Below are 25,157 nucleotides of genomic sequence, written 5' to 3' on the forward strand. Positions count from 1 at the left end.
TAATAACACAATTTTCAGTGGTTCTCAACGAGTTGAGGACTTTTTGATCAGATCAGCATTTTGATACTCTCTTTAAAGTTTGGCAGGACATTTACCTAACACCCTGTATACTGCATATTTTATAATTTAATGATTTCTTTATTTACATTAGAATATAAATCAGCTACACATTTTACAAAGCGCAATCTTGTAATTTCACTTAAATTAAAACGGTATAATGTTGATACGTAACAGTTCTGTACGTTAGTTAAACTTTGAAGTTTTACAGGAGTTTCTTCCCAAGTCTAATACGAAATCTTAGAAAAATCTACTTATCATTATGAAAAAAAAGAAAAATAAAATTATGTTAATCTCCTGTGCGGCGTCCAGTTTAAGGGTAGGATTAAACAGAGTCAGGTAGCCAGCGTCCAATTTATGCCCGTCGTATAAAATATAGAAAACCCTCTTGCACTACCTGTTGCAGTATTGGTAAGTGCAAACAATCCATGTTCGAGGTTGTTTATACATCAAAATATCATCAAAACGTCAAAATCACAAAAATCGTTGATTAATGAAAAATAGTGTATTAATGAGGTCCATTAGTACACTATATTTTAGACAAAATAATTCATTAATATTGAAATTAACAAGTGGTCAACGGAAAAATAAATTAAGTACGAGTTGAATTAGTAAAATGAATTATTTATAATGCAAAAGAAAATTATCCACCTAATTACACGGTGCGATCAACAATTACTTAGATAAAGGCCGGATATGACTTTGACAGTGTCGTATCTTTTCTAACTTTAGCTAATAAACGTCAAACAACTGTCATTATTAATCAAATTTTAACGCAAAATGGTTTTTACTTGAGAACATAAAAGATTCATCATTGAATCGTAATGATGTTTTTGTAATATCTAGTTGTTAAAGGTGGCTTTCCGGACTGTTTGTCACCATGTAAAGAACCTCATAACGGCCGGAGTCCGTTAAGGATGTCCGTTATGAATGACTAAATAACTATAGCAACGTAGATCTAAACTTTATTTTTCTACTTTTTTACAATTGGTACAATAATTAATGTTTAATGTTATGGGACACACCTTGAATTAATTGAAAACCGTATGCCACTAGTAGATGTAGACGAGATCGAAGATGATGCTTCAGAATTTTAACACCAACACAAGCTCTGCGGCCATCCGGACAACGGGAATACCTTGATCGCGATTTTTTATTGATTTCAGTCGTTTATTTTCAGCAGAAAGTAAAGTGTTGAACAAATCTGACAAACAGCAGCAAATGTAGACAAGATCAAAGATGATGCTTCACAATTTTAACACAAGCGCGATTTTGCAGGCAATAACGATGACCTCACTTCCGGGCATCGGGAATATCTTGATTGCGATTTTTTATTGATTTCATTCATTTATTTTCAACGGAAAGTTAAGCGTTGAACAAATCTGACAAACAACATTGAAACATTTTTTTTTTCACAAACAACGATTGACATGACGACGTCCTCCGCACACTTATTCATTCGGTTAATCATTCGGTTTTTTCAATGGCGTTGGAAAAAATGTATTTCAAAAAGATAATTGTGAACGAATCGTAGAGATATTACAAAAACTATTGTACAATACACGTCCGTTAGGGCCTTTACTGCCTCGCCAGTAGAATACTACTCGCTCTGCGAGCTCGTCTCACAAAATCTCTGGCTCGGCCGTAAAGGCTATCCTAACGGACTTCTACTGTAAAATATTATTTTAATAATGAATAGGGGACATACAGCGCTGTTGCCTGTTTGGCCGAGTTTTGACAAAAATTTTCAAATTTAAATTGAAAGAGTTAAATGCAACCATGCATTCCAGAGCATCTGTAGAAGTAAGTCCAAAATCTCAAACCCTTCTTCGATCTAAAGAATTGCTGATTGGACGGTATAAATGTAATAAATTTAAAATTTTACAATCGATTAATATGACTAAACTTAAAAATATTGCTGATACAAAAATCTTCAAATTATTTTTTTCTAGGTTTAATAGTTACTCCGTAACCATCCTTACTAGCAAGTAGTACATTGATACGAAGTTTAATACTTTCAACAGATTTGTGTTGAGTTGAAATAATTCGAAAATTTCTTATTATAGTTGATGTTGATTTCTCGGAGGAATGCTAAAGGGCATAAACGAATAAGGAGGTCTTTTTTCAATTTCTTCTGGCAGAAATCTGTCAGGATCAAATTTTAGTGGATCTGGCCAATGTTTTGGATTCCTATGTATAAAATGTACAGGAATGAATAATTCGCTACCTTGGGGGATAACAATGTCACCTACAACATACTTACATATTCATTACAGTTCCGCAGTTCAAGCCCTTGAAAAACTTACGTATTTTTATATCTTCCTGAACCTGCCTAAGTAAAAGAGGTCCAACTGGAAATAATCTCATGGTTTCTTTAATAACACGTTCCAAATAGTCCATTCGAGTTAAATCATCTAACGTAGGATCTCTGTCGGTATTTCCAAAGATGTCGCACATCTCTTTGTAAAGTTTTTCTTGAATACCTTGGTGCAAGGCTAACATTATAGTGGCAAAACTTAATGTGACAGGTGTTGTGTCGCTGCCTGCTGTGGTCATCGTTTGTATTTCTTCTATAATTTCCTCGTCGGTCCATTTACCCTCTTCTTCAGTAATTTTCATTAAGTTACTTAAATAATTTTTATTATTGCTACTATCGACGATTTCATCCTTATTACACCTTTTTCTTTCAAGAATCTAAAAGTAATTCATTTACAAATAAATTATTATTGAAACGTCATTTTTGTACTCGCCTTTCTGACGTAAGCATAAATCATTACACAAAGGTGATCCACTCTTTTCTTATATCCAAACAACCTCCACACAAGATTAATTTGTAATATAGGATTAAAGAAACGTTTAGTTACGTAAAATCCCCCTCTAGAATGATTAAGTTAAAACTTTGTAGAAAATTATTGTATATATTTAATATACTCGGCAATCCACGACAAATATTCGTTTTGTTGGTTGAGATCGGCCGAATCTACGCCCATACATGTATCTATAATGATAAGACTTTAGAACACAATTTTTTGTAATGTAATTTTAAAATGCTAACTAACCACAAATAATTTTAAATGTAGATTCGCAATATCGTGTAAAGATATTTCCCACAAAAATGTCAAAATATGAATTCAAAATGGTTTGACTAAATGTTTGATTAATTATTTTTCTATGCGTTCTCCATGTTGAAACTGAAACAGAATTAACATTTTGGCAAAAATATTATAATATACATAAAGTCCATTCACGTTGGATTTTCCTCTCAAGGTCAAATAATTTAATTTTGTGGCTCTGTAATTATGTTTTGTAAATAGTGACATGCAGCTAACCAACATAATGCGATTTAGCAATGCTCAATCCAACCTGTACGGTGTTTACCTGCATGTCACTATTTACAAAACATAATTACAGAGCCAAAAAATTTAATTATTTGACCTTGAGAGGAAAATCCAACGTGAATGGACTTTATATGCGTATGTATCTATATACAGGGTGTATCTGAAATACGTGTTTTGATTTTAAACAGTGGAAGAACTCGTCAATTTATGAAACTTTTCCCTGTAACGTTTTTACTTAAAATAATTACAAATTGATTTAAAATTTGGAATAAATTAGCCATCAAAGTGTACACCCGCCAATTGGTAAGGGCGAAAATTTTCTATTGTGATAGAAATGGAGCCTTGTTAAAAAAGTTACATGTTATAGAAAAAATTAAAATTCTCATGGTTTCAAAAAAAATTAAGAATAGTTAATAACACAAAACGACTCGTTTGGTAAAAATTGGGGGACAAAAAATCTTGGAAAACTTTTGGGAATTTTGCAAAGTGTAATAGAGGAATGTTTCATAAATTGGGGAGTTCTTCCACTGGTTAAAAGTAACACACGTATTTGAAACGTTTGAACCAATAAATCAACTAATTAGATATGATATAACTGTTTATATAAAATCCAAAATTTCAGCAATTATTTTTTTTTGTTCGACACTGTCAGAATTTCAGAATTTGCTCCTATGTGAACGGATTTTGATAAATGTCTCCACTTGTCAAAATGAAACGTCAAGCTAATTTTAAAGATTTTAAGCGATTTGGAGCCTTTAAAGGGCTCGTCGAACAAAAAAACGTTGTATTCAACTCGTTCGTGTGTCAATTGGGGTTTTTTTTTTCAAAAAACCCCAATTTACACAAGAACTCGTCAAATAAACTACTATTATATTTTTTTCTAACACTAGTATCTTATACTGTTTCTATGGTGTATTTGAGCTCACTTGGTATTTCCTTAAAATACGCTTTTCTCTATAAAATACATTGTCAATAACTACGTATTTTTTAAAATCATAAAATACGCTGATGCATATTATTCAAATAAAATTTGTTGACAATTTTACTATAGTACCCACGTACGAGTATGTTTTGATGCGCCTTGAATAATTTATTAAGTACATTTTCATTCTCAATTTATTAAAATTTCTGATGCTAGATGTTAGTGTTAGAAAACCAAGTGTTTTAAACCGTTTTCGCGCATCAAGGTTTGTACAATTTTTTTGAAACGAACATTAGGATTTATTTTTACCCAATAGTTTCTAATTTAGTGAATAGATGGCGCTTGCCCAAGTGGCAATCGAATTAATAACGATTTATTTTCATTCTTTCGAAATTTTCAACATCCAAATTGGAGAAATGACGTTTTGCAAACCAAATGTTATTATTATCAAGTGAAATTATTATTTTCAGAATGCGCAAAAAGGCCAATGCTTTTTGGACAATTTTGAAGCACTAGTGCGCGAAATCTACGTTCGCGTTGCAAAATGTCATTTTGAAGTTAGTGAGTTCAAAAAGATTTTTGTCTAGTTAGAATTAAATATTTTAAAAATATGTATTTGAAATATAAATGTTACTACTTATGACTGCCGTTATCATTACATTAATTTCAAAAACACTATTTAAAAAGTATTTCATAACATTAAAAACTATTTTAAAAGTAACATCTAGATTGTTCATTAAAGAATGAAATAATAAAGTAAATTACATTTACTCATTTTCAAATTCTTTTACAGTAGGCATTAAATTTATGTTATGTTTATTGTCGGCATAAACGCGCAACGGGAAAAACGTTTTTATTACATCCGCCATAAATCAGAATCATGTCTGTTTTCTCATCGTTCGAATTTTAATCATCGTATTTGTGACAAATAAAAAATTATTGGAAGCAAAGCCATCATAGATTCATAATTTCACTTTAAATCAATACATTTAAAATAGTCACTTTAATTTTGAAAATGTATTGCGGGTTGCATTTTCAATTCCGCCCGGCTCTTTATCACTCGCGAAATGTCCTGTATTACTAATAAATTACATACTTGGTGCCGTTAGTAATCCACTACCAAATGCCGGTTCAAGAAACCTGAGGAACGACCCTTTGGCAAGACAATGCTTCGTAACATATTCTACAACATCTGAATCGGAAACTATAATGAATAAATAGCAAATAGGGACCCAGCCACATTTTTCCAATTGGTCCATATTTCTCGGCCACTGCCATTGTTTTAGGAAAAAATTCTTACAATAAAAGTTGGTTAGGTACATATATTTTGTAGCATGTCAAAATGCCACTATTCGTTTTGGCCGGGGTAGGAGGCCAAGAGGTCCTACTTCTGCTCGCGGGACTATAAGATCGCTGTTCGAAAATCAGGAACTAGCAAGACAACGCACGGCACATGACGTCGCGACGCGCCCACCCTGCCGTAACCTTTTTCGGGACGCTCATTTCAAGATCGTTCAGTTTTGTTTGTGTCGTCAGTCAATTCATTTTTAGTTTATCGGTTCAGGGTTCATTTTTTGTTTATCGGTTCACTTTCAGTTTTCTTTCAGTTTCACTTTCGGGTTTCGTTTGTTTCTTTCGCGTTTCATTTAGAGTTTTCTTTGTAGAGTCTTTGTGCCAGCCAATTTTGGGGCGGCTGGAACCACACATGTTAGCTCCTAAATTTTAGGCTGAGGTGGCCTCACGCCTCTAGGCTGTCTAGCTGCGGCCTATCTGTTTATCGTTCTCTTTTTTCTTCTTTCTCCTTTCCTTTTCCTTCAATCCCCCTTTTTCTTCTTCTCAGCTCGGGTAACCGTACGGCAAAGTTAGTTCCGATTCCCTTTTGTTCCCGTGACTTGCCGGAAAGTTATCTTCTTCTCTTCTTCTCCCCACTTTCTTCCTTCATCATTGTGTGTTCAAACCCTTTCGAGATCCTGCGGGAAATAGCCGTCAACATCTTTCGTGAATTACGCGCGGACTCACCGACACATTACCGCTTCAACATCTGAATTTTCCGATCGGTGATTTCCAACGTAAACAAACCGGCGCCATGATCGACCATCTGTCATTAAGCGCGCAAGTGTAGTACCGCCGGAAGTAGTCATCAAGATGCGCGGTTCGTACAATTACCGGGACGCCTTATCGCACAACGGAATAAGGTACAGATCTGTCGTGTTGCTATCCTAGATACGAGGGTAACCAAAAAAACCCATCGCGAGCGGAAATTAGAGGACTCGGTCGGCGACCGCCGAGCGGGCGGCTGTGCCGCAAGTCGCGAGCTGCGAATCACGTGCGTGGCGTTCGGGATCCGCAATCATCCCTGAGGGCGGATTGCCGAACGCCATGGCGCTTATCGTCCGGCGCTGCCAGCCTTCGGGGCCGTCGAAGAGCCCGAAAATTACCGTAACCGTACCGCTACCGTTACCGTTTACCGTGGTCGAGAAACCTCTCGTCGTCTAGCGAGATAGAGGTAATTATCCTTCATTAGCGAATTCACTTCACTAATTTTCGTCTATTAGGGGTAGTTCGAGCCAATTACCGTTACCGTACCGTGAAGGAGTACCGGAAAGTCCTCCTTTAATTTACCGCAGAGCAGCCCCTTTCAGCGGAAAGGTAATTACCGAATCGATTGAGTTTCGCAACACTAACGTCAATTCGTTAGGGGTCGTTCTTGAGGGTGGTCGAGAGCCACATCGTTCTTTAGGGTGGTCATCGCCAGACCACACATCATTTTGGAGGGTGGCCGTTTGCCACATCATTCTTTTGGGTCATCGCCAGACCAGTTATCGTTACATAAGGAACATCATTTCGTTTCCGGCCAAGCATTTTTGAAAACGTCAGGTCACGCCGTGACGCTCCCGTTTAAGGAACCGTATCGCAAGCCGAAAGGACGCTCTTCGAGGACGCACAACCAGCCGGCATAAGATAAGTCCCCACACACATTTATTGCGGATAATTTCAAGTTTATGAACGCCTCGAATTTCCCGCTTCTCACGTTAACAAATTCTGCTTTTTCATGAATTTTTTTGTACTTTGCTAATAGTATGAATTTTTTGTCAACACTTTTGCATTCACTTTCATAATGTCAATTTAGAAAATTTAAAAATCAAAATTCAACATTTCGGAACTTTACCGGCTTCACACCTTCCTGTCGGAATCAATTTTAATTTATAGTCCAGGTGACACCCAAGCCTTGACCTTGTGCTTACTTCATTTTCATTTCATTGTTCATACCAGACCAGGAGGAAGTTGAAGGTTCGGAAGGTTTCCTTTCAAGGGTTTAAAATCATTTTATCTCGTCTTAGAATACTATGTTAATTTAAGTTTCGGTCAATTGTAAGAGAAAAGCTTTTCTGGTTGAGACCACATAATTTTAAGACCATCTAAAAGTACTGGTTCCGCATCTTTTTTCATTATTTGGTTACATGCGAACCGTTATCACATTCGTGTGAACCAGTGCTAAAGCTACACAACTGTTTTGTGCGAGATTTCCAAATTGAACCGAATAAACCAACTTTAATTTTAACATTAGAGAGCATTTGTTCAAACTCCCTAGACGGGTAAAATCTGAGCACTTGTCCCGGCAGCTGGACAAGTTCAACCAAGCTCAAAAGCAAGTTGCCTGGCGCCCTTTTTCATTTTTTGAACCCACACCCTATGCCCCGAAAACCCCCTGAGAGCCTGGTGCAGTCACTGGCCACTTTTTGGTCATAATTTTCTAATACTCTCACATTGTTTTACCATCTGGACCTTTGGCGAATAGATGAATGCTTCCCAAAAATGGTAACGCAAAAGGTCCCTTCAACTTTGCAGCATGATAGTACAATTTTCTTCTTTTCCAACAATAATTAATAATAAACAACACTAACACCACTGATGATAAATGAAACAGAACACTACTGACGTTAAAATTATTTTCTTTCATGACGATATTCATTAATTTAAATCAAAGTGCAGAATCTGTTTTATGTCTGATATCACTATCAAATAAAATATTTCTTGAAAAGTAACCACCAATTTATATATTCGTAAAAAGAACAAAAATCAATTATTTAGTTAGAGGACAACAGCGTCCTTGATTCGGAGTGTTTTTCGGTGTAAACATGCCACGGAGAAATAAAACAATATTAAAAATAATAATAATAAAATTTTCTCTAGATGAGTGAGCGGCAAAAGTATGGAATAAATTCATTAAAAATTTAACAAATTTTTTTTCAAAAAAATCTTTGGACAGGTCAATTTTAATTTATAAAAATACATATTTTAATACAAAATAAAATTTCAAGCAGTCATCTGTTTTCGAGTTATGACGTCATCGATAGTTTTTTTAAATGGAAACCTACAATTTTTTTTCTTGATTCTGATAGCCCTTTTAATTGTCTAAACGCTAGTATAAAAATTTTGTTACATTACATAAGGAAATTTTTGAGAAAAAAAATAATAAAGTTGGAAAAAATAAATTTTATAACTAACAAAAACAAGTCAAAAACTGTGTTACTATAGTTATTTGTATCACAAGGCCAGAAACTGCACGTTTGCGAGCATGAGTACGGTTTGCAAATACGAGTCGACAGACGAGTATTGTAAGTACGAATGCTCGCAAAACAGTTTCTGGACGTGTGATACACAAAATTTTTCGTGCCGACTTCTGCGGATTTTTGTTAAATGGAAGTTAAAGCACGTGTTTTAATAATTGGTATTAGGGACTTTTTTTGTGTTGGCAACACTTACATTTAAACATTTAAATTTTAAAATCAACATCGCTTTAGTTAAATATTGCTTCTTTGTAGTTTGTACGTTGTTATAAATAGAAAAACATTTTTAACGAGCCATCCACAGAACAAACATTGACGTTTGATAGAATTCTGATAACAAATGTCAACCGAAACCGATGACAACTCGAAATCCCTACTTTTAGCCGGACTAGGCCGGCAATGCATGTGTTTCTGGACGATTTCGAGATCTGTAATTTACCAAATTCCGGCCGGCGGCACGAAAAATACTTAACATTATGGAATTAAATGTTCGAATTGCCCTCCTTCCGGTTGTTGATAATCAGCAAGTTTATGAAGAAATTCCCCCTGTTTTAGTTTTATCTAGTTTTATCCGCGCACCCAGTCAAATTTAAAATTTCTATACCTTGTGTTTCTGTTAAATGAGTCATTTTCGAAAACGTTTTGTAAAACAAATAACACATACGAATGAAATTCACAGTAACATTTGACTGTTTGATTTACCTACTTGATTTTTTGACTTGTTTTGTTCGTTATAAAATTTATTTTTTCCAACTTTATTTTTTTTTCTCAAAAATATCTTTATGTAAGATAACAAAATTTTTATACTGTCATTTAGACAATTAAAAGGGCTATCAGAATCAAGAAAAAAATAGGGGGTTTCCATTTAAAAAAAGTATCGATGACGTCATCACTCGAAAACAAATGACTGCTTGGAATTTTCTTTGGTACTAAAACATGTATTTTTATAAACTAAAATTGACCTGTCCAAAGATTTTTTTGAAAAAAAATTTGTTTAATTTTTAAGGAATTTATTCCATACTTTTGCCGCTCACTGTATAACTAATATACAGGGTGGCCCAAGGAAAACTATCTACTTGGATTACCTTGAAAACTACAGACTTTGGGGAAAAATTTCGTAACAGGTTAATTTTGATATCGAAATGGACACATAATAGTGATGAACTCAGCGGCCCAACGTCATCTCCTGGTCAAACTTATGACCCTCTTGCAGGATGAACCCGTTTTAAGTTTTCTTAATAGGGATATCAACATTTTTGAGTTTTACCTAATATTACTGGAGAAAATACTATTGGGGACAAAATACTTTGGTCGTCATTCTGCTGTCACTTCAAAACAAATTAATGTAAACCAAGCATTAACGTCAAGTCGATAGTGATGACTAGGGCTCGGATTTTAGGCAATTAAAAAGTCGGAAATAGGTGCCTAAAATAGTCCCTTAAATTACTGCAAATAGTCCCTTAAAAACTGAAAATAAGCCACAATAGGTCCTTAAAATTGTGGTTAATTACATTTAAAAATGGGTTTTTAAAGTTTTAAGTACACCCAACAAGATATTTACTAATTATTGGGTAATTGTTTACTTTAACTACTTCTGGGGAATTTTCGCCTTTTTTCTGGCTAGAGAGCCTCAGGGCGTCCTCCTAGATCATGTCCTACCATTCAAACCTTGTGCAAATGCCTTTTTTTTCTCTCTTGTTGTGTGTCAAGGTCGTGTCAAGGTCGCGCCAAGTCTTAGTATAACTAAAGTGTAAGGAAAATTTTCATTTGCACAAGGTTTGACTGGTGGGAAACGATGTAGGAGGACGTCCTGAGGCTGTCTAGACAGAAAAAACGCGAAGTAGTTAAAGTGAACAATTACCAATTATTCTTTATTACGAGTAATTTAATTAATATATCTACCTACAAGTTTGTTAGTTATATACTCGTATTTACATGGCATACAATATATTGCTCTGAATTTTCTATTTTAAAACATTGTCTGTTATCCACCAAAGTGGACTTAATTTTGAGAAACTTCGTTTTTATAGTAGGGACCAGTGTATAAACGTTAAAGTTTCTAACAATACCTAAGTGTCACAAACCATTAGACTGTGTATACCTGCACCCCTTCGAACAGGGGCAAACAGATAAACTCTGAAATTTATGCCAGACCAGTCTAATGGTTCCTGGTACTTAGGTATTGTCGGAGTATTTACCGCTGACACCATGGTCCCAACCGTAAAAGCGAAAAAGTAATTCCTGTATTGTACTGCACTTTGTACATTTCAATAATTACATCTCCTTAAATTTCAAAATCATAAAGAATTGTAAATTTTATTGAGGTACCACTTTTACATTTTTAATACCGTAAACTTCCCAGAATTCGAATATTGAGAAAAAATCGCGAAAATGAAATTTATTTTTGCTCATTTTAGGCATGTTCAGGCAGTTATAAAGTAAAATAGGTATTTAAAGGGCATTTTAGGCCGAATAGGCAGAATCAAATATAGCTCTAATTACTCAAATTAAGCCAGAAATCATTTATAGACAAGTTTCATACACGTGCCTTAATAAATAAAAATAGTCCATTTTGCCTAAAATCCGGGCCCTAGTGATGACAATTTCAAATTATTGACTTTTCTCTTGTCAAAAATATGGCACCTTCCACCGTTCAAAAATTTAGAATCATCTCCCTTGTTTTTGGGGGATTGTCCATGGGCCAAATTGCCTTGTGGAAACCTTTTCAATTTTTCCTCCTAGGAATATCTCCTTCAGTTGTCCATTTTTCGGTATTTAAGATTTTGCAATGATAAGTTTGACAGTGACAGTGGTTGACAGTAGTAAAAAATAAGGTTAACCGTCCTAATGCTTGCTTTACAACTTTCTGTCAGTCAACTGACTTTGACGACCAAAGTAATTTGTCCCCAATAGTACACTGTGAAGTGTAGTCAAGTGATATATCATTTTAAGTAATTTTAATTCTCTTTACAATACTATCATAAATTTCATTGCTGTTTATGTAGCATCAGTAAATAGAATGCTGATGATTGAAATGCAAATGGTTCAGTTTGAAAATTTAATAATGTTACCTAAACAGTAAATAAATTGTGATATTGTTTTATTTATAGACAATTTAAAATCCCTGAAATTGTTGTATCAGTTCACAATTGTTCCCTGGGCAATTTTTCTAATAATATTAAGATAAACTTAGGTCCGGTTGTATAAAGCTTAGTTAACATCGTGTCAATTAACAACGCGTCAAGTCGGTAATCCGCCCATTTGATTGGCTGATTCAAATAAAATGTTAAATATCCTGCAATCAGATCGCTTCACATTATGTTAACTTTAACAACGACTCGACATCGCTTTATAGAACCGGGCCCCAAAATTTTTAGTATTGTTCTAAAGAGAGTTTAAATCGCTTTAAAATGATATGTCATTCAATCCCTGTTCTCTATAATACCGGGTGACTTTTAATGATTTCGGCGTTTGTCATGTAAATCTGTAGTTTTCAAAATAATGCGGGTGAATAATTTACGTTGGGTCACTCGGTATAATGATTTGAGCAGATTATTAAAATAATTAAAATTAAAAATTTAAAAAAAATTAAAATAATTAATTAAAAAGTAAAAATTTTAATCGAAATAATTATTCCAGTTTCTTGCATATCTAATTTTTTCTTACATTTGTCCTACATCCTCCAACAAGTAAATATAATTATGCTAAATACGAAATAATGTTGCAACAAACAATTAAAAAATGGAAATCCTTGAATACTGTTTTATGAAGGAATTTAATGAACCAGTCTGCAATCCCTATTACTCTTATTTCACTGAATTTATATTATTTGCATCAACAGAGAACTAAGGCTTAATAGTTATTTATGATATAAGTGTTAAAAGTAAGATTTTATTTTGAGAGAAGGGAAGATTTCGGAACGAGCGCAGCGAGTGGAGAAACCCTTCGAACAATTGAAGAGTTTAATCTACAGTTCATTTCAAAATTATAGAGTACACCTAATTTTCTACAGTGTAAAATGCACTTACATTTTTGTCAAAAATAAATGTCAATTTTGACAAACAAAATGCCTAATTTAACCGAATACGCGAAAGTGGTCATTCTTTTCAAATCGGTTGTAAGGAATCACGTAGTGAATATTTATTTAATGCAAAGTTCCAATCAAAATCTACCTTTATCAAAATAATTGGGCATTTGGCAACGAAAAATAGGAGTATAATAGTTATTTATTGTATAAGTGTTTTAGATAGCATTTTATCCACGCAAGAATTTTTAACCGCGAGTGCGAACGCACGAGCGTTTAATATTCTTAAGTGGATAAAATGCGACTAAAACACGAATGCAATATAACGTTTTATCTACAATTACAGTGATTTAAAATCAGAATCGCCAAAATTTCATCTCATGTCATCAAAAAATGATTTGACATTACACTCTGACAGCGGATGTCACCTCAAAAATCATTGAAATTAACTAAAAAACATGGGAGGTGTTGAATAGTCGCTATTTATTTTTGATTGTTTATCGACTCCATTTGTACAAAACGCTGTGCAAGTTGGTGAAAATGGAAGAAAGTGATCCTGTTCCTGAGACAATTCTTGAGGAAGCTGCAGAAGCGACTCGCCAGTTATTGATTTAAGATTGTATTTTTTCATTATTCCACTAGTGGAATAAAGTGATTTCATTATTCCACTAGTAGATAAAGTGTTACTTTATACGGTTCATAAGTGTGGATAAAACTTCAATTATAAGGTAATTGTGGATAAAATAAATTTTTTCCACTACTAGTCTCAGAAGGCTTCGTTATTGACTCTCCAACCGACCCCAGAAGTAGAATTTCTCTCCCAAGGTTAATAATAATTTTCATTATTAACCTAGGTGAAGCTGTCACCTAGCAACGAAAGATTTTCGTTGATTTCATTGGTTAACGTAGACGATTTTTATAGCAACAAATAATTTAATTAATAATTATTATTCGAAAGGGTTTTAACGTATTGTAACGGTCCGAATAGGTTCGATAAATTAAGAATTTTAATTTTAAAATAATTTCAACGAAATATTTTAAATACCGTTCACTTGCGACGGAAATGCTGGTCCGTTGTAAATTTTATTGAAGCCGTGACGGCACCACATTCCTCAAGTGAAATCTGCCAACCTTTCTTTGAAAATGCAGGTACGCGTCCTGTCCGAACACAACACAAAGATAACAGTTTTCATGGGAAAAGAAACATTGCAAAATTTACTCGTTCGACAATTTGGGGAGTCCAGTTAAAATCAGGGGATAATTGAATAAATGAATTTGATGTTAGCAGGTTTCAAATTGAGAGAACCACCAAACCAATGTTCATAAGGTTAATTTACTTTTTTTAGCATTCTCAAATTTGTGGCATATTTGTAATTAAAGGGCGAGAATTGCAAATTAAAAAACAGAGCGCTTTATCGTAGAAAATAACTAGAATCGTTTGCACTTTTACTTTTAGTAACGGTAAAGCCAGGTAGCCGTAGAAATCAGACGTGTGAGTGAGAGAGAGAGGATGAAATTTACGAAGTAATTATTATTAATTAGAACGGTTTTGGGGAATCAAACCAATGTAGAACAATGTTTAGAAGTAGCAGTTCAACGGAATTTAGTTGCATGACATGACAATTACGTAACAGCGTTTCAAGCCCAATTTAAGTTTCAAAATAAGGTTAATTTGTTCTATTTTAATTCTGTTGGTTTCATGTTTATTATGTTTGTTTCATTTTTATTCTGTTTGTTTCATTTTAATTCTGTTTGTTTCATTTTAATTCTGTTTTTATTACTGTATAGAGTCGGTAATTCAGTGTTCCTGTTTAATTCTATTTGTTCCATTTTTAGTTGTGTTTGTTTCTTGATGTTGAGGTTTATTATTGTATAGAGTCAGTAATTTAGTGTTCTTTTTCAGAGTTCTAATTCAACAACAAATTATGCACATTCGGTCTGGTCCTAACAAAAGTCTAAATTTAAACATTTAAATTAATGGTGGAAAACGGAGACTTTAATTTAAAAAGTTCTAGAGATATCGAAAGGGTGTCGCGGTCGGCGTAAAGTAGAACCGAGCTGATTGGTCACGTTGGTCAAGTAGGTGTTGCGAAAGTGGGGTGCGCCAGAAATGATAAAACCGATTGCGGGACGGGAAACAAGGCTTTTTTGATTCACTCGGGGTTTGATCTCAAAAGTAGCCGGAGGTACGTTCAGTACTTCCAGCAGCCATTTTGTGAGCACGTTCTTTACACTCACAAGGTAAATTATTTCTCTAATTCTTGTACATTATTTGTAGTCGCGATTTAATTAGTCAAACAGCATTTAGTTCTTTATCGTTCTAAAGTAAAGATTATATTATTTTCTTTGAGCTTTTGATGACCACGTGACTCTTTAGAATCTTATATTAATTTCTTTATCGCGAAGTATGTGATCTTCTTGCATTTACCGATTGGGGAAACGTGCTCTTGTCAAGGGGAACCAGTATGCAATTATTATAAAACATTTCCATTCGTTATTTATGTCTTGGATTCTCGAGTTCGGGAAGCTACCGCCAGTGTCCGTCGCACTCAATAAGCTGTGGTCCGGCGTAAGAGCACAAAATTAGCCGCGTCACCCCCAAGGGGGCCAGCGACCAAACTAGGCCAGCTGACACGTGAAGAGAGGTACCCCTTGGCCCTGTTAGAACCTTTTTTCCCTTTTATTTTCGACCACCGGAGTAGACCGGGGTGATCTATGAGATTCCAGGGCATCGCGTCGGGTTCAATTTAATTGGGGTAATTTAAATCTACACCGGATCACATAGTTCCCATCTCAAACTTCCATAATGCTGTTCGCGCCAGAAACTTCTGTATTTGCTCAGCTTAGGCATTTATCCATGAGTCAGATCTCAATTCGTGGGCCGCGAGTCAAATTTCATTGGGTCAAATTTCCACCAACTGCTGTTATTAAATTCAGTTATTTATTTCCATAATTTGTTGGGACCAAACACCACCACAATCGATTATTTGTTAAATAAAATTTAAGTGAAGTGGGCTCAATCGTTTTAATTTCATCTTTGAGAACCTTCCAAAGGTACGGCCTCTCGTTAGAGCTTAATTAAACAAAATGAAAAATAAAACACAACGTAGGATCCATAAATATTTCTTTTCTCATTATTTTTGTTTCGTATTTTTCCGCAAAATTTCATCCGAGGGAATGCGGCAACCAACAATACATCAAATGAGGGAGAAAAAAAAATCATCGACGGAAAGTCAAGGAAGTCGAAAAGTTACAGTATCCAGTAGTGGAAAAATAGTATATAAACCACGGTGAAGAAGTCCTTTATAGCCTTCACGCCTTAGAACCCTCGGCACACCTCGGGCTCTAATCTTGGCGCTCTGGCTATAATCATGAACTTCTTCACCTTGGTGTATAATATACTATTTAAACTGTTAGTTGGAATAGTGTAAAAAAAATGAAAATAAAGCAATAAAGTAATAGTACATTCAAAATCACTCAAAAAAATGGAACACCTACAGAAAAGCGATTGTAACCTGATGTTGAATTTTCATTAAGAATTATGATCCCATTTTTAATATAAAAAATAAAATGTGGTTAAAAACATATGTAGTTTTTCTATTTTTTTTAAGAAACTGTTCGGAAGATTTTTTTAAAATTAATTTTATATTAAGCTGGAATTATTTGTAAGCGCTGGTAATTTTTTCAGATTTTTTGAATGTAAGGTAATTTTTTTCTTGACCAACCTTAATAGTTATTTATGATATAAGTGTTAAAAGTAAGATTTTATGAGAGATTTGAGAGAAGGGAAGATTTCGGAACTAGCGCAGCGAGTGGAGAAACCCTTCGAACAAAATAAAATCACTTTTAACACGAACATCATACACAATTTTTTTTACAAACAGTACAAACACCATTAAACACACTTAAAAAATGAGGTTATGTTAAAAATATAATTGAAAGCAGGACGCAGAAGAGCACTGAGTCATGGAGTGTTGCCTATTTTCAACACCGTCCCTCGATTGTAGGTAGCTAGAGCTTATTATTCTGGTATTCATTGGTCTTTCTGTGCTGCTCTCATCATAATCATGTACTTGTACATAATGATGTACTTTTCCCCAAAAATATTTATCACTTCCTCCTACTGCTACTACGAGCCTGCTCTAAAGTAAAGTAAAGATTTTTCTTTACTACTTTTAGTATATTTCTTACCATGCGTTCAAGTAAAAACCTGGGCTGAGTAAGCGTTGAAAAAAGTAAAGCATTTGGAATTGTGAAAAATTTGAATTTCCCGTCGTTTGACACGAATGACATTTGTTTATATTTAATCGGCACACACAAAGGGTGCCCTTAGATATTTGCTTCGAGAATAGGAATCGTTATTTATTCTATCTTTAATGTATTATAAAACATTGCAAAGAAAGAAAAAAACAAAAATATTTTTTTAAATAAATTTTAGGTCTAATTACAATTGTCAATTTACACTTTAAAAAAGCAAAACAAGTGACGGTTTTCAACGCCTTCCCAACCCTGAATTTCATTTGAACGCCCTATATACAACCTGTCTCAGAAATAAGTACATTAATTTTAACCAGTGACAGATCTCGTCAAGAACAACAAAATTGTTAAAATGTACCATTTTTTCGAAATATAATTTTCATTTCAGTATTTTACCTCCCCATAAATTAACGAGCTGTCTATTTTCTAGTTATTTGACCCAATGACAGGAAAGCTAATATGCACATATTTGACAAGTTTAGTCACTGCTCTGAAATGTTAATGATCGTAAAAGGTAGGTAGGACGTACTAATAACTATGATTGCAAAGACTATATACAATACGTTCCAAAAATAAGCACAAAACCTAGAAGGAGTACTTTTTTATTTTACATGTCTTTTATATTACGATTACAATACAGTAAAAATTTGATAAAATAAACTAGGCAAAAATGAATAGGGAATTCCACAATTTTTTTTTGAAAGGAAATGAATTGCCCCAATCCTCCCACGTATTCTTAAATACTCTGTAAATAAATTTGAAATGTTACAGGTACTTGAAACATTACATTTAATGTGCATAATACATATATTTCTAACACATTTCATTACAAATTTTAAACTGTAGATATATACAGGTGTCCCAAAATACTAACTACTTACTACCTTATCGCGGATGTTTAAATATACATGAAAAAAATATGGGAAAAATTTGCAGACAAAAAAATCAATTATTGTTATTAACAGTAATACAATGTATTCATTTTTTCGATTTCCAAAGCTTCCAAATTCTCTATTATGCAGAATTAGATATTGGTAGTGAGTGATCTTGTACTTTGTGAAAATATGTACGATTAGAGGTAGCTGTCAAGACAATTTAATACATATATTTTGAAATTATTGACCTGTTAAGTGCCACTTTCCCCCAAATCAGCAAATAAGTCCAATAGAATTTTTTAAACATTTTTCTGACGTTTTTGAGAATCTCTTCTACGCAGTAGTGCACCCTTAGTACGCCATTTTTGGGACAGCCTGTATAGATTATTTAAACTTTCCCATTTTTTGAAAAGACAGTAAGAAACCGGACAGGCTTCAATGGGCCACCGAGAGGCAGCAGTGCCTAGAAAAATGGTGCAATGTTATTTTCAGTAACGAGCGTAACTTCTGGCAGTGGTAATCTGATGGCGATGGCCATAGGAAGGTAAGAAGGTGAACGTGTCAAAGGCTCCATTCAGGGTTTTTCCAGAGATGACACGTCAGATTAACACAATAGTTGGCGAAATAGGAGTGATTATGTGCAATGATAGCCGATCACATTTGGTATTCATCTATGGTATGGAAACCACGACAAAAACATATTAGCAAATTTAGCTTACTTTTACTTTAACAGCATACACAGATTTTTCTCTATAGCTAAAAACTACTGTACGAGTATGTAGTTGTCATGTTGACACTTTATAAGAAATTCAAGAGAAACTTTACAATCGATTAATATGATTTTATCTTAAAAATTTTGCAGGCGAGATAATCATAAAATTATTTTTTTCTAGGTTTAAGAGTTACTCCGTAGCCATCCACACTACCAAGTACTACATTAATACGAAGTTTAATACTTTCAACAGATTTGTGCTGAGTTGAAATAACTCGGAAATTTCTTATTATATTTGATAAAGATACTTTCATTGACGTCATGGCAAATGACATCCCTGAAAAGATGAAAACATTTAAAACATGAAAAATCATGATGGAAAATATTTTACCAATACAATTTCTCGGAGGAATGCTAAAGGGCATAAACGAATAACGAGGTCTTTTATTAATTTCCTCTGGCAGAAATCTGTCAGGATCAAATTTTAGTGGATCTGGCCAATGTATGGGATTCCTGTGTATAAAATGTACAGGAATGAATAATTCGCTACCTTGGGGTATGACAATGTCACCTGCAACATATTCATACATTAAAGTTCCGCAGTTTAAGCCGTTGAAAAACTTACGTATTTTTATATCTTCCTGAACCTGTCTAAGTAAAAGAGGTCCAACTGGAAATAATCTCATGGTTTCTTTAATAACACGTTCCAAATAGTCCATTCGAGTTAAATAATCTAACGTAGGATCTCTGTCGGTATTTCCAAAGATGTCGCACATCTCTTTGTAAAGTTTTTCTTGGACAACTTGGTGCATGGCTAACATTATAGTGGCAAAACTTAACGTGATAGCTGTTGTGTCGCTGCCTGTTGCAACCATCGTTTGTATTTCTTCCATCATTTCCTTGTCGGTCCATTTACCCTCTTCTTCAGTAAGTTTTATTAAATTACTTAAATAATTTTTATTATTACTACTATCGGCGACTTCATCCTTATTAGACATTTTTTTTCTTTCAAGAATCTAAAACTAATTTATTTAACAAAAAATGATTAGAACATCATTTGTATTTGCCTTTCTGACGTAATCATGACCCATCGCACAAAGCTGCTCTATTCTTTTCTGATATCCCAACAACTTCCACACAAGATTAATTTGTAATATAGGATTACCAAAACGTTTCCCTACATAACACCCCCCTCTAAAACGATTAAATTAAAACTCTGTGGAAATGTATGGTTTATTTAATTTACTCATTCATCCACGACAAACATTCGTTTTGGTGATTGAGATCGGTAGAATCTACCCCCATACATGTGTCTGCAATAATAACATGTTAGAACAAAAATTGTTTGCCATTGTAAAATGTTAATTAACCACAAATAATTTTAAATGTAGATTCGCCATATCGTGTAAAGATGTTTGTTTCACAATGCATGTAGTTCTTTTTTAGGTTAACGATTAATTCATTTGAACGTCTCACAAAAATGTCAAAATACGAATTCAAAATGGTTTGATTAAATGTTTGATTAATAATTTTTCTGTGGGTTCTCCATGTTAAAACTGAAACAGAATTAACATTTTCACAAACATATGAAAATACATATACAGGGTGGACCATCTTATAGCATATTCTCAATAAACCATATTTCTAATCATCCTAGAAATTTGAATTTTGCGGTCCATAATCTAGACTGAAAGTACTACAACATGAATTTTTTATTTTTTCAAACAGACGCTCCAAATGGCGTCAGGACGCTAAAAAATGAAAAAATTAAATTACTTAATTTTTTTTATCGACTCCCTGGATTGAAAATACCACAGAGAACTCATTTCTGATATTAAAAATTAGGAAAGAGTCATTGATTTCAAATTAATTGACATAATAATTTTTGGTACCAAAATGTGAGTAATTTATGACGACGACCCTCGATGGGTCCATTTGACAATGCACCGCAAACAACCAGCTGTAAATCATAACTGGGGGTACGGTCGTGGATTTGTATGGTATTGGAGACCCTTGTAAATCAAACTTTACCACCGTTTGATGATTTCCGTCATTTTAAAATACTACCATAAATATGCTACCAGTTTGTTCGTAGATGTTAAATGTCGATTTATTCAGTTATTATCCTGATTTAAATACCAACTTTTATACAGGGTGATTTACGAGGAATAATGAGCCCGACGGAATAGAAAATGCAACCCACAATACATTGCAACAAAAAGCCGGACATCGAAGCGGTAAATGTCCGGGTTTTTCTCCTGATGAATTGCGGGTTGCATTTTCTATTCCGTCGGGCACATTATTCCTCGTAAATCACCCTGTACATATAATTAAAATCGACATTGTCCTGTGGGTGAGATCGTAAGAAAAAAGTCCGGATTGGTTTATAACTTTGATAATAAAACGCTATGAAAATCAAATTTTACATTTATTTCATATTATAAAAAATGATTCGGCCATTTGGTACATCGCAAATTGAAGATTTTGACAATTAGAAAAGGGTTTTACCGCAGATATGCTACACGATGGTCCACCCTGTATACAGGGTGTATCTAAAATACATGTGTTAATTTTAACCAGTGGAAGAACCCACCAATTTATAGAACTTTTCTCTATATCATTTTAAAATTTGCTAAAGATTTTTTGCCCTCCAATTTTGACCAAACGAGTCGTTTTGTGTGATTAACTAGTCTCAATTTTTTGTAACCATGAGAATTTTAATGTTGACTAATTTATTTAACTTTTTCTATAACAATGTACCTTTGTTGACAAAGCTACGTTTCTATCACAATAAAAAAAATTCGCCCTTACCCATAGGCGGGTATACATTTTGATGGCTAATTTATTTCAACTATTGAATAGGTTATGATGTTTATGACCGTTTTACAATGGAGCATTTTCCATAGCGTCAATGTCATTTCAAAATTTGATTAGATTATCACAAATTAAAAAAATTTCCTGCCTGACTATGTCCCTGTTAACCAAGTGTCAAAAAATGAGAAATAAATGCCAATTAATGTCACAAAACATGATGAGAGGTTATAATATTTACGACCGTTTTACAATGGAGCATTTTTCATTGCGTCAAAGAATGATATGTATTTCAGCCGTCACCTCTTGAAACAATTGAAGAAAAATTGCCAAGCAACATTTTTTACACCCCTTAAAATCTGTCAAAAGTCAAACATTACGTGCAAATCCTAAGTGTTTGTAAGGTTAGAAAGATAAATGTCAAATATGTCACCTGCGTTTGTGCGAAAAGGGGTGACCAAAATTCGGCGATGATGCGCGTTTGTTTCATACGCGTCTACGTTTTTGCATCTGCAGCCACGTTTAACAAAGTTTTTTTCTTTTTTCTTGCAAACCAGACGTCATTCAAAGACGGATTTTGCTAGCGATGTTACCATATTGTTTAATAACAATTTATTTTAAATATTGAAAGTACCTAAAAACAGACAATGCTTCATGCTGGACCCGTATATATTGAGCCCAGTTTTAAATTCACTAAGTTTTGGAATTTTGGAGTTCCATTTGCGCATGCGTCAGATTTGTCGACCTAAACTGTATAATTACCCATATTTCATAGTTTGGTGTTCTAAAAAACCAGTATTTACTGTTTACCTGTGGTGTTTAAATATTCGACGGCTGTATTATTATATTAATACGTACATTTCCCCAATAATGGATGATGGGGCGTTAATTGATTTAGTTAGAGGGTTTACACTACTCTATGACAAAAGAAATTCCGACTACAAAAATAAACTGAAAAAACAGAATGCCTGCAGGATGTTTCGCCAAATGTTGCTCAACAATTGCCAGTAGCGCATTAAATAACGCCGGAGACAACCTTGTATACTTGAAAAACTGTTCCTTATCATTTTGTTTAATAAACTGTACCAAACTGTGATAATGTCCAAAGGTAATTCGTTCACGATTAAGGGGGCGTACGGCCCATCGACGAGGACGTCTTGGTCCCGTAGACTGCACCGCTACCACTGATGCTGCGGATAAAAGCAACATCATTGCAATAGCAGTTATTATTTTTCTTCTTCTTTGTCTTGAAATCTTCATTATTACACGAACTGATTCTGGATAAATAATAACACTCGCGAGTCGAAACTTCGAAGCACGCCCGGTCAAATCGCGCCAAATTTTTTAATGATAAACATGTTCTGCGCAAACGCAGGACGAATTTATTTTCACATTTGGCAGCCTGCATGAACGGCTCTTTTTAGTTTAGTGTAAAAGTAGATTACGTTAAATTAAATTAAATTCATGCTACTGTTAATTCCTTGTGCATGAACCCACCATATAAATCACACAAATTAACAGAGTTAACAACAAACATTTGCGTTCAAAGAATTCAAACGAGGAAACGAGGTTAAACGATCTGACAGAAGAGTCAGAAGACACTACGCAAGCTTACGCGCATGCGATGATAATGGGCGCCGGAAAATGCAATTCAAACATTAAAATAACTACTTACCTAATTCTAGCTGATAGCAACCCTTTGCAAAGTAACGCAACGTGATCAGTACTTGTAATAAAGGGGAAATATCACTATCCCTTGACGAATTCGCTTTGATGTCGTCCTCCACTAACTCCACCACAAATTCCACCGCTTCTTTCGTAAGCCGGTATCTCTTTCGAAATTCACGTGGTGAATATTTTTCGAAAGGATTTTCACGTGTGCGAACAACCCTTTCGGCTATTTCAACCCCATTAATTTCACTTACGGCCGCGATATCTTGTAAATCTCTCACAAAGTCCGCCATGACACCGTGATTAAAAAATTTAAAGACGCTCCTCCCCGTGTTTAAATCTCATCATTAAAAATTGCGGGAATGAGTCGTGATTAGCGCTAAAAATGGGTGTCATGATAGGGTTATGATTAAAGTTGTCTTTAAAATTTTAATCATGCGTGATTAAATTTAATAAAGGTGTCGTGATACGGCCCAAATGTCTTTATTATTTACACCGCCCAAACTAGCACGTATTCTACCCCTTTCTATACTATCTCGTTCAATTTCAGATCTATTTTTTTTTCACATTCTGAACTGTCACTTCACTCGTACGTTTTCTCTCATGCCACGCTCTTGTTCTTTCTGCGCCTGACTTAGGCATATTCACAACAAAATTGTATATTTTAATGAAGAAAATAAATTATAAACAACGATAACACTAAACAATATCGAAATGCGTAACTGATTGTTCATTTTTAAGCCTCCAAATATAAAGAGAGGACATTTTCGATAAATGCCGTGAGTGTGACAAAGACAAAAGTACACACAATTTTAAGGGATGTTTGTATCGTGTCAAACAGATTAACTTACATTTAAGTGAGATGGAAATATTGGCGCAACTGTTGTGCGTGACAGTGTTTACCCCCACGACTTTTCGTCACACAAAAAGGTTGCCGATCAGAATTTCAAAATCCTCCCATAAAAAGTTTCACTTCAAAAACTTTTACTCGGCGCATCCAAATATCTTTAATTTTGTAAATGTTCTTATTACATTTCAGACTAACGTCTAAATAAAAATTAGAAGGGCCAATGTTGAGAAAAAACTCCGATATATTTATTTCGGAGTGTTAAAGCGCAAGTGGTTAAAATAAGATCATTATTTAGTCCTGAACGAGAATTATTATGACCGAGCCCCCGTCGTCACCAACTCACCACTGGTGCACAGTTTACCTGCATTTTAAAGGGCTCTTCAGGTTCCAGACTGTTAAATTGGACAAGTGTGCGCAATTTAAAAAAAAAAAAAGCTAATGCATTATCTCTTGACACGCGAGGTGCGCGTTGGGAGGAGTTTAGCAGGGAGGAGGAGAACTATCGGCAAAGATCGGTTCAGCAAGAATTCAACAACGGCGATTTTTTAGAACGGGTGGGAGCCGTTCGTGACTAGTCGTCTGAATTTGGCCTTCTGCGTAACTTTAACTCGCGTGTCAAGAGATAACGCACCAGCTCTACCATATCCCGATACAACTTACTGTTAACTCGCCGTTTCATAATTTCTATTGAATTTTGAAGTGTCAATTTGACAATTCAAATCAAAGTGTCAGTGGTGTTGCCAATATAATTTTAAAGTCATAGCCTGCTCTAATTATAAATTTAAATGATAATACTCATAATCTCATCTACTCTTAATAAATTTGTGAATTTTTACTTTCAGCATTTCTTGTATATTTTTACCCGTCACAATGTAATGATCATTTGAAGAGTTCTCATGGCAAAGTCAGATATATAATTTCAAAAAGTATTGTCAGAATAGTTTATTTCACCTTTTTAACCACCAAAATAAATGCAAATCAAGTTTTCGGATTTTTTGTTTTGTTTTTTGTTTTCGAGTGTCCCGTTATGAGCGTCAATTTTTAACCTATAAAGGTTTTAGTATATTGT

At 34.3% G+C, this 25,157-nt stretch overlaps 2 protein-coding genes and 1 long non-coding RNA gene across 4 annotated transcripts; 1 reads left to right on the forward strand and 2 right to left on the reverse strand.

Moving 5' to 3' along the window:
• Nucleotides 1-969: 969 nt before the first annotated feature.
• LOC138129580 (cytochrome P450 4C1-like) lies at nt 970-6,562 on the reverse strand. Its single transcript, XM_069045885.1, has 5 exons — nt 5,414-6,562; nt 3,117-3,248; nt 2,989-3,055; nt 2,364-2,934; nt 970-2,305 (listed from the first exon to the last, which is right to left on the reverse strand). The coding sequence occupies exons 4-5, from the start codon at nt 2,674-2,676 to the stop codon at nt 2,118-2,120; spliced, it is 501 nt and encodes a 166-aa protein (XP_068901986.1). The 5' UTR covers nt 2,677-2,934; nt 2,989-3,055; nt 3,117-3,248; nt 5,414-6,562; the 3' UTR covers nt 970-2,117.
• On the forward strand, nt 6,550-7,879 carry LOC138129581 (uncharacterized). Its single transcript, XR_011159263.1, has 3 exons — nt 6,550-6,823; nt 6,873-6,966; nt 7,016-7,879. It is a non-coding gene; the product is annotated as an uncharacterized lncRNA (long non-coding RNA).
• Nucleotides 7,880-17,639: 9,760 nt separating this feature from the next.
• On the reverse strand, nt 17,640-22,328 carry LOC138128652 (cytochrome P450 3A19-like). Of its 2 annotated transcripts, XM_069044863.1 has the most exons (6): nt 20,127-22,328; nt 20,003-20,069; nt 19,824-19,950; nt 19,382-19,772; nt 19,148-19,327; nt 17,640-19,093 (listed from the first exon to the last, which is right to left on the reverse strand). In XM_069044863.1, exons 1-6 carry the CDS (start codon nt 20,368-20,370, stop codon nt 18,924-18,926), a joined length of 1,179 nt encoding a protein of 392 aa, XP_068900964.1. In that variant the 5' UTR covers nt 20,371-22,328; the 3' UTR covers nt 17,640-18,923. The 2 variants fall into 2 exon arrangements, with proteins under 2 accessions (XP_068900964.1, XP_068900965.1); XM_069044864.1 differs by lacking the exon at nt 20,127-22,328 and having other exon boundaries at nt 20,003-20,104.
• Nucleotides 22,329-25,157: the final 2,829 nt, after the last annotated feature.

Source organism: Tenebrio molitor, chromosome 4 (genome assembly GCF_963966145.1).
Source record: "Tenebrio molitor chromosome 4, icTenMoli1.1, whole genome shotgun sequence".
In the NCBI taxonomy this organism is placed as follows: domain Eukaryota; kingdom Metazoa; phylum Arthropoda; class Insecta; order Coleoptera; family Tenebrionidae; genus Tenebrio; species Tenebrio molitor.

Excerpts from the sequence above, each read along its gene's own strand:
- LOC138129580 (XM_069045885.1), bottom strand. The coding sequence starts at position 2,676 with ATGAAAATTACTGAAGAAGAGGGTAAATGGACCGACGAGGAAATTATA. Across the intron at positions 2,306-2,363 it reads TCAGGAAGATATAAAAATAC|GTGACATTGTTATCCCCCAA; the intron begins GTAAGTTTTTCA and ends AGTATGTTGTAG.
- LOC138128652 (XM_069044863.1), bottom strand. The coding sequence starts at position 20,370 with ATGGTCCACCCTGTATATGTATTTTCATATGTTTGTGAAAATGTTAAT. Across the intron at positions 19,773-19,823 it reads GTCATGATTACGTCAGAAAG|ATTCTTGAAAGAAAAAAAAT; the intron begins GCAAATACAAAT and ends AATTAGTTTTAG. Across the intron at positions 19,328-19,381 it reads TCAGGAAGATATAAAAATAC|GTGACATTGTCATACCCCAA; the intron begins GTAAGTTTTTCA and ends AATATGTTGCAG.